We start from the raw sequence: 10526 nt of genomic DNA, 5'->3' as shown, positions 1-10526 counted from the left end.
CAATGGTGATGCCTTTTAAAATATAGTTTTGGAGTCTAATGGCAATTCATTTGAATTGGGGGAGTTGATGAGTGAATATCATCTACAATGTAGAGCATCAAGCTTTCAAACAGAAGATTTTCTGGAAATGTTTTTGGGCTTAAGGGAAACGACCATCTATTGATTTCTTTTTCAGTTTGGTCAGTTCCTCATGGTTCTTATCTGAAGCTGGATGTTACACAGTTGCTTCTGAGAAAGGGAGAAATAATTTAGATGAGTTAAAAATAGGTTAACTCAGTGTAAGGAGTTTAGTAAAAATCTTCAAATCAGAACCATTCAGTTAAAACCCTGAAGGGGTGATTTGAGACTCAAAGTTTAAACTCAGTTATATGATGAGTCAAGGAAATATCTGTCAGATTTCAAGACCAGGAATTGATGCCATGATGATATCAAACTTTATGTTGGATTCTCTCTGATGTTTGAATACTATAATGGTATGCTGTGGGATTAATGGGATTTATTTTTATGTGTATTTTGAAACCTTTAAACATATATTTAAATATTTATTCTATTTTACCATCATTTCCCTTATATAATAACCTTCTGTTTTCCTGTTAAACCTGAATCTGCACATTGTATGTTTGCATTTCAATAAAAATCCATCTCTAAAAAACTAGAATAAAAATAAGATCTATCAAGCCAGATTTCAGTCTAGAATGAGACATTTCCAGAAATAATCAGCTGGAGTAATGATACATATAGGAATTTACAGCAAGATCTTTCCGGTTAACAACCATTCTCCAAACATATAAACTTCCTTTTAGGGTCACTGGATGATGATCTCAATTGAAACTTTAGCCCAAGGCTATTAACGACAATGATATCTTCTCAGTTGTGGCTCAAACTTGTATCAACTAACAACAAAGAGCATTATTCAAATGTGGGATTTGTGCATATCTGAGTAGTTGACATTGGGCAATACTTTTACCATGGAATCATTGTGAGCTGTAAATCAATGAATCTGATCAGAATAGCTTATTCCACATCTAACTTCATCCTTTATGATAGAAGACTTGGCCAAATTATCAGCCCTGCATAGGATTATCATCAAAATGAAAATGTTTCTAACTGACAAACTACACTTTCCTGTTTAGGTTAGGAACACAACAGGTATGCAGTTGCAAAGCAACATTTTGCACCAGTCAGAATGAAAATGATAACATTTTGAATCTCCAATTTTTGTTATTTAGAACATTTCATATCCTGGAATTTTGACTTCTGTAAGTGTATGATACACATTACTAAAGAGGAATTTTAACGATAAATGTTGCAACAAATATGCATGAACCAACAAGAATTTTATGCCTTGAGTTTCTATAATCAGTAAAGTTAATCTGGTGTAGTAGCATTTTCCATTCTACAATTGGCTCTGTCTCCTCCAAGACAACATTTGAAAAAGTGTCATGCTTTTCCTTAATTTGGAGTGTCTTTTCAAACTAAAGTATTGCATGCATAACAAATGTGTGTTTGTCTTAATTCTCAAAGTTGACTATAAATCATAAAAAAATGAAGGTGAAAGCAGTCTTTGAAAGCAAATTATTTCAAGTTTCAACCATAGGCTTGGTTTGAAATGTTGTATTTCTGTAACATGTGCTTTTGAAATTGCAGTAAAAAAATAATATTTAAGAATATAAGGCAGTCAAAATAATTTACACTGAAAATGTGTTGCTGGAAAAGCACAGCAGGTCAGGCAGCATCCAAGGAACAGGAGAATCGACGTTTCGGGCATGAGCCCTTCTTTAGGATCCCTGAAGAAGGGCTCATGCCCGAAACGTCGATTCTCCTGCTCCTTGGATGCTGCCTGACCTGCTGCGCTTTTCCAGCAACACATTTTCAGCTCTGATCTCCAGCATCTGCAGTCCTCACTTTCTCCCAGTCAAAATAATTTTCCAATATTATTTAATCCTGCTGTTACACAATAAAACTGAAATGTATAGGTGCAAAATAGTAAGTTCTATTGCAATTTTATCAGGGCCCATTACAATTCCTTATTGAAACTTACAGCATTCTCACTCCATTTAAAAATGAAACTTGCTTCATTCCAATTCTTTTTTAAAGATTTGCATTTCAGTTCCACTCTTGCCTGTTATAAGCCATTGATGATTAGTTATTAGGAATTTTGACAGAGTTGAAAAATAATCGAAACTTAGCAAATAAATACATTTAAAATGGTCTTCTTAGTTAACTTTAACCGTCCCAATCCAACTGTTAAGTCTTACACAGTCGCTTCCTCAATACTTCAAGAATATGTATACACAATGCTGAGCTAAGTCCATAAAACGTTGCGTTTAAGTGATTCATATTTTAGCTTGTCCATCAAAACCAATATTAAGGATATTAAGGATATAATAGCGTATTTGAGTACGTCAATTTAGATTATAAAAGTACATTTCTCATGTCCTTAACCGAGATCCAATCCCAAACCTGTAAAGGCAATCGTTTCACACTGTTTAAAACATCTATAGTCAGAAACGAATAAAAATGGAGAACCACACAAAAGAATAATAACTGCACCTGACAAATCGTTGAGCTCCGGAAATCATTCTCTTAAGAATTGTCTCACTTTAGATTTCTATTTTAAAAACCGTTCTGATGCGCCCCCTTTAAAGAAAATGAACACGACCGTGACAATCATTAACCGTTGTAGGAACTCACCCGGATACTGTTTGGGTAAATTCAGCAAGAAAGCTCCGGCAGAAAATTAATGAAGTCTTATCGGAACCTGAAATTGAGCTAAACAATGAACACAATAGAGCATCACCTCGGTAACTGAAGTGAAACTCCGAAGCCAGTAGACCTATGATCAGTTGAAATCTAAATGCAACCTTTTGGAGTAGATTGGAGATTACTTGATTGTGGAGGGGGTTCATCAATGAAACCTGTGGCTTTTTAAATTTATTGCAGCTCCCACCAACAATGGAGAAAAAGCTCAAATGCACTGCTTAAGGGCTCAGTATATTTTTAAAAGAAGAATACCCATGTGCACAGATAGTAACACTTCAAACAGTGTTCTAAGAAGCAAGCCTCATAGCTAGCTTTCGAGGAGCATTATTAATTGCTGATTTACATGAAAAAAAATCGGTCATACGGTTCAATTCGTTACACGTGTCAACTGGGGGCATTATGTTTGTCATGCTATGGTTGTACATTTTTAATGATCGTCACAGCAGAATGAGAAATAAGGGAAACGGAAATGATTCTTCCTATTTCAGAAAATTATTGTTATTTCCAAAACAGACATTACACATGGAGATTGCGTTGTGAAGTTGGCCAATTCAACCCTTCAAGGTTAATATACAAAGAGAATTCCCAAGATTGAAGTATAAGTTGAGAATGCATACGTGGTCAAATGCAAACTCTGGAGTGGTTCTGGAAATTATCGGGCTCAACAAACCTCATACCCTTATCTTTGATTTGCACTAACTGGGAGGGGTCTACTGCTTAGGAACTATTCAAATCTTGGCAACAAGGTGAGTTAATCCGTTTGGCCACACACCAGGATTTCCACTCACTTTCCATTTAATTTCAACACGCTGCGCCACATCGCAACTCAAAGATGAAACCAATCGCCTAAGCAGCCGAAAGAATAAAAAATAAACTCTCGTGTTGACAAATAAAGGGTTTAAAACGTAAGCATATATTCTTCAAGGATTTTTTCAACCTCAATGTGCAGTGATTAATGTACTTGCAGATGCGGGTAACAAAAGGAAAATGTTTTCAATAAATGATTCGTATGAAGATATTGTACACATTATTAATGCAATCAATTTTCCTTTTTCCCCCAAAATTACTGGAAGTCTTGCGTTAAGGGATCTAGCTGTTCATCATTTTAGAACTAACAATAAAAGCTAATTTCCCATTGACCTTCACCGCACTCTTGGACTTGTATTGCATTTAAAAGCTGAAAAGATTTTGTACATATCACCAATGAAAACAGTTTTTCTCTTTAAGGAACATGTTTTGAAATATCCGAAAGATGGATGTAAACTAGTACTTTCATAACAGTAACGTAAATCCTTCGTATGTATCAGTTCTATTTCAAAGTCACTTAGCCCTTGAGTTTCTCATGGGTTATCCTGTCCTAAAGGTGCGACACCAGTATACAAGTTACCTGGTGGCAATAATATATTTGCACTTGTAGCCACAATATAAAACCGCTCAGGGCAATATTTCCACGCATTCTAAGGATTATTCGTGCAGAATAATTAGTGGCGAGATGTGACAATAATTTATAATCTGAATAAATATTTATAAATGTTGTTTGTTTACGTTTTCAATAACACGTGATTGTTGTAGACTTTATCGACCCTAGCGAGTGGTTTGGTCGTTACTATGGGACCACTTCATATAAAAATATTGCGCCTCATTTAAAATAATTTGCCTGATCACGACCGCATTTTACAAAGCGTTGGCAGCGCCACTTACTGATCAGCTGATGAATGAATGAGGGCGATCTGAGCACAATCACTCTAATTAAAATCCTGTATCCCAGATGGAGCATTCATCTTCCGCAGCCTGCTCCTCTCTCAAACAGTGCCGCTGCCGGTGCTGTTGTTGCTTTCACCCTTCTGAATCTATGTGAGAGGCCAGGCAGTTCTCCAAATGCTTTCGAATCAAACTTCATTCAAAGAGACAAGATAACAAAGAAGGCTAAATAAAATTTATCTGTTCTTTGTCCACATTGCACTTGAAGAGTATTTGCTCATTGATCTTTTTAATGATTACATGGTCTTTTAAACCGGCAATTAAAATCGAAGATTCCCTTGATGTAATCCAAATTTAATTTTACTTGAGGAAGAATAAAGGAGGTACTGTCTGAGACAAAAGACACCTTATGAAAATGTTAAGCTCCATATGAAACGGTTTTACGTTTGCAGCGCTTGACTTGGAATGACATTGTACAGTAATAATTCCGCGACGCAACATTTGATTGCTTATGTACCACTATTACACAGAAAGCCAAACAGAACTCGCACATTTGAGCAAGTCATGTTATATTTCTTTTAAATCAACGTGTATATATCCTAAATTATGTATTTGCTAACATAGTTCTGTACTGTGCAAACAGGATTATTTAGTTCTACCTTGGTTTCTGTCCCCGCGGCGGTGTGAGGTCTATTGACACTAAGGTATGACTAGTCAAAAACTCCTGACGGTCACGGAACTATAAATATAAAGAATGTAACCTTAATGAATTTTCAGTATATCCGGAATTGGCTTATTGTATGGACGTGTTATAATAGCAGGCTATATCATCATAAACAGACATCTGTAAATGCTTGATTATCATTCAAAATCCAAAAGTATGAATGTACTTTTGCCTTGTGTACGCTATTTTTTGAGTTTAGATGATTGTGAAAGTTATATTTGAACAAATGCAAGTTTCGCAATTTTTGTATTAATATCATTTCTACTTGAATTAATTGCATTTGTTCTTATCTCAATTATGATAAACCTTCAAGGTCTAAATCAGTAGCTTTTTGTAACCGACAGTAAACAGCCATGAAAGGGACCAGTGTGGCTGTACAACGGAAAACTAGCGAGAGGTTTCAAATCTTTTTTTTTAAAACTAGCTTTGTTAATTATGTTCTTCAAACACATAGTGCCCAATTAATTTAAAATGGAAATCATTTTCTCTTTACCAGACGTCTTGAAACGTCCAACCACGACGTGAATCAGAAGATAAAAATTCAAGGACTATTAGTGATTGTACATGGGCAAAATCAGAAACTTGATATTTATCAACCATGGAAAGCATTTCTGGAACTGGATTTTCTTTGTGACCAAGTAACTGGTTGCATTTCCATTACATTTGTTTATGCAGAATCCACATTTAATAGTGCTAATTGCCGTCTCGTCAAATTGGTGTGATTGTAATGGGAAGCAATTTTCGAAATTTGTGCAGAGGTTCGAAGAAATTGTTTTAGATTCACTACCCCATAAAGGCTGCGATATTTGGCACATTGAGCTTTTCGATAAATTGCACTTGTGATGACTGGCAGCATTCAACCGCTATAATAGAGTATTATTTGTCCGTTTTGAATAATGTAAAACGGTTACTGAAAGCGTCTCTCCTGAAATTGCTTTAACTTTTAAAAAGGATGATGAGTCACAAGCGATTACACTCGGAACTAGGGCTTTGTTAGATTGTCATTATCTCTAAATGTTTTAACCGCTAGCACAAGTCATTCGCATAATGCTCTGATCTATGTTTAAAAACTGGGTTTTAAGTAAAACAGCTCAGATTATTGAACCTCCTAAATTTGAAATTTGAAAAGATTTGTTTGATTAATGCGGTTTTAAAATACATATAGATTCGAAGCTTTTTATAATTCTATTTTCCCATCTAGATTATTAGTAATTCATTATTATCTCTTATTCAGATGACTGGTACTGCCTGTGAACGTTGGTATAGGTGTACGAATTCATCCTATCTGTGAGTTATTTCTACTACGAATTATTGTTCGTATTTAATACGTCGCTTGTATTTATTTCTTGTTTATCATTATTATCCACTTTTGACTGGCTGTAAAGATGTCGAAAGCGAGACTTGTAGACCCCTTGACCACGGTTTGTTCAATCAAAATGAACAAGAACAAAACGGGACTTCTCAAATTCACTTGTTACACCGTCAATCAGTCTTCTTCGACACGAAAATGCATTTGTGGCTCCCCACCCTCTCCTGCCCCTGGGCCGGTCGGAAACGCCTCACTGACATCTTATAATCACAGTTATTGGTAAAATGCAGTAAACATGGCAGAAATAAACAGAGTTAGGATCTTATATCAGAGTAAAAGAGCAATATTCACCTGCTCTCAAACAGACTTACAATAATTGCAAGTAACTCTCCCGGGCAGCTTCGTTATTTCTCACAGCAGATCAAACAAAACCCAGAACAGCGGCATCATTTTGATCAAGATCACAGTCCCCATGGGTAAGCTTTAGCTCGTTTCATGCTTGAGATAGACGTCTGCTTAGCAATTCATTTGCGATTCAGTCTGGACACTGACGTGTATAATTCTACACACTTCTCAACTGTAGTTCTAATTCCTTTTTCTAACCACAAATGCAAGTTACATAAAGTCATTTAGTTAAGCCTCTGTACAGTATGCATATAATTATCTAGCGTTATCTTCCTTGATCATAATTTAAATTCTAAATACTTAGAACGCAAAACACTGAAAAATGAAGCCTATTTCTGTTATTTACCTAAACGTAGCTTTTGAATAAAGTTTGATCTGAGTTAAAAGCTTGTTCATTTTGCCCTAGAAAAACTGTGCTCGGTCAATTCACAGACTGAAAGTATCAAAATAACGTCACAGACAAAGTAAACAGAGCAAACTACAAACTGTCGTCAATACTTCATGGAATTATGGCAATAATCGGAGGCACAAATAGAGTACCGATTCTGTAAGTAGGTTCTAACATGGATTTTTCTGTATATAGTCCAGAACGTGATCTTGAAATCATTGGATAAATTGTCACACGAACTCTTCTTTAATCCATCCACAGAAGATGCCTTATTTCTTAATATAATCCCCCTCCAGCATTTACCCCTCCCCCAACACACACACACACACACACACACACATATATACACCAATCCACACCGTCAAAATGCAGCAAAGTTAACAGTCCCTCAAGGGCAAGATACTATTTTAATAATAAAGCGTACAACTTTAGATGAGCCGTCCCCAGAACCCACTTTGCCTATTCCCTCTCTCTGCTCCTCTAGAAAAGATTTAACATGTTAAAATACTTGGTGGCGGGGGAGCCTCTTTTAATATTTGGCTACGGACAGAGTGAGCGTGGAAACGCCGTGTACAGTACAGTAGAAGTGAATCGGAATGGATTGACAATAATAACACCAGAGTGCAGTGATGCTGCTACGGGTGATTGACGCGAGCTGCCCAGTTTCCCTGATATTCCAGATGCTGTGATTGGCTGTGACCTATCCATGGCGGCGTGCTGGGCACTCTGAATGGCTGACTGCTCGCCCTGGCCGTGTAAGAAAATGTCTGATTGGCTAAGAGCTCGGCACCGTGGCACTTCAAAGCGTGCGCTCACTACAATTAGGTCGAGTAGTCCGGAGAACCAGGCAGTGAGTGAATAGTCATATTCCTCAACTGTCTCAGCCTCGTTTCGTTTAAATTAGGGGCACCGCATCAGCAAGCAGAAGAACGATCCAGCCATGGCAACTTCAATACTTGGGGTAAGTTATTCAAACTTAATTTTGAACAGTTGCTTAAACTTCACCTTTTAGTGCAGGGTCTGGCAAGTAGTTTCAGTGCGGGCACAGATAACAAACTCGACTGTCTTGATTTTACATGTCATACTTATTCCTTTAGCAACTTTTTCTGGACTTTGTCTTGAGACGGTTACGGTTGTTATTTACTTTTGCCAGTTTTCACCTCCCACCATATGCTACTTACACAATATTGTTCCTCCTCAGGAAGAACCCAGATTTGGAACCACTCCGTTGGCAATGCTGGCCGCAACCTGTAACAAAATTGGCAACACAAGCCCATTAACAACTTTGCCAGAATCCAGTGCATTTGGTAAGGGCGGATTTCACCCCTGGAAACGTTCTGTTTCCAATTGTAACCTGGGATCTGGCCTGTCAGGATTCAGCGTGGCCAACAGCCGAGCTTCGGGCGGAATCAGTAACAGTTTCTCCGTGAGCAATGGTTCCGGGAACAGCGCCTTCTGTTTGGCTTCCACCTCTCCAACCTCTTCTGCTTTTGGCACCGAATACAGCCTTTTCTCGAACTCTGTCTCAGCTACTGTCAACTCCCAAGACGCCGGGCAATCAGCGTTCATATCCAAAGTTCACTCTTCCGCTGATACTCTCCAAGGGATGTACCCAAGGGTAGGAATGGCTCATCCATATGAATCCTGGTACAAATCCGGTTTCCACACCAGCATTTCCGGTGAAGTTGGGAGCGGGGCTTCTTCCTGGTGGGACGTACACACTAACCCAAGTTGGCTGGAGGTCCAGAATCCCAATGGGGGCCTGCAGCCCTCCCTTCATTCTGGGACACCACAAGCTTCGCTGCACTCCCAACTGAGCACTTACAACGCAGACTTCTCCACCCTGAGCCATTCCGCCTTCAGTTCCACCGGCCTCGGTTCGACAGCTTCTCACCTGTTGTCCACTGGACAACGCCTCCTGGCCCAAGATGGCTTCAAGCCTATGATCCCATCCTATACGGATTCCACCTCGGCTGCAATCACGGCGAACTCGATGATTTCGGGTCCTTCGGGACTAGGAAGTTCGGCCAGGTCCTCCCGACGTTATTCTGGCCGAGCAACCTGCGATTGCCCCAATTGCCAGGAGGCCGAGCGCCTTGGACCTGCTGGGGCGAGTCTCCGGAGGAAGGGCCTCCACAGCTGTCACATTCCAGGATGCGGTAAGGTCTACGGCAAGACCTCTCACCTTAAAGCACACTTGAGGTGGCACACTGGCGAGAGGCCCTTCGTCTGTAACTGGTTGTTCTGCGGTAAACGGTTCACCCGATCAGACGAGCTGCAGAGACATTTGAGAACCCACACGGGGGAGAAGCGCTTCGCCTGTCCCGTCTGCAACAAACGGTTTATGAGGAGCGATCATCTAAGTAAACACATCAAAACACACAGCGGCGGCGGGGGCAAAAAGGGCAGCGACAGTGACACCGACACCAGCAACTTGGAGACCCCTAGATCAGAGTCACCAGATATCCTCATGGAAGCTGTGCACTCCAATAGAGCGATCAAGACAGCTACCCCGGTACAAAATGATTCCTAAATCTAACCCCCTAAAAGGGGGAACGCATTAAAACTGTTGTGTCCAAAATAACTGTTATGTACCTGGAGTTCCAAGCCCTGTACTATCACGGAAGGTGCATCTTAAAAGGAGGTGAGCAAACGTACATCAAATGCTTGGAACATGTTTCTCCCTGTATAAGGCTGTTAAAATTCTATGTACAGAAGAAGTTCAGAACGTCCCGTGTTTTCTCTTCTTTTTATTGTAAATGTTTGATAAAGCTATTTTGTGACTTGGTCGCATTTGATTTGGGGAGATTTTTGAGTTCAATGCACTTTGTGAAAGTCAATATGTAATAGATTATTGAATATTAATCAGCTCATCCACATACTATATGAACAGCAAATCTGCGCCGCATATTTTAAAGGAAGTATTATATGCATTTATCTGTATAAATAAATTGTGCAAGTGCTAACATGGAACATGTCTTTGTTATTAAATTACTCCATTCCATATCAACCAAAACATACCTTAAAATATAAAGGTATTTTCCAAAATAAAACATGCACAATTTTACAACCATAAATGGTGGGACAAAGGACTAAGAATTCTATGGAAAAAAGTTCGTCAAATTTTTGATAATTTCATATAGTAACAGAATTTAAGTTGCTTATTTAGATGCATTAGGTTTACGAAAATATGTAGGCATATCAAAATACAACGTTATTGTGTACTGTATAGATGC

General features: G+C 38.7%; 1 protein-coding gene across 1 annotated transcript; it reads left to right on the top strand.

The window, feature by feature from the left end:
- Nucleotides 1-8129: 8129 nt before the first annotated feature.
- sp9 (sp9 transcription factor) lies at nt 8130-10278 on the top strand. The gene is made up of 2 exons (XM_072579196.1): nt 8130-8251; nt 8492-10278. Exons 1-2 carry the CDS (start codon nt 8231-8233, stop codon nt 9821-9823), a joined length of 1353 nt encoding a protein of 450 aa, XP_072435297.1. The 5' UTR covers nt 8130-8230; the 3' UTR covers nt 9824-10278.
- The last annotated feature ends 248 nt before the right edge of the window (nt 10279-10526 follow it).

The sequence above is a fragment of the Chiloscyllium punctatum genome, chromosome 10 (assembly GCF_047496795.1).
Source record: "Chiloscyllium punctatum isolate Juve2018m chromosome 10, sChiPun1.3, whole genome shotgun sequence".
Lineage (NCBI taxonomy): Eukaryota > Metazoa > Chordata > Chondrichthyes > Orectolobiformes > Hemiscylliidae > Chiloscyllium > Chiloscyllium punctatum.
This window is presented reverse-complemented; position numbering and strand designations above follow the sequence as displayed.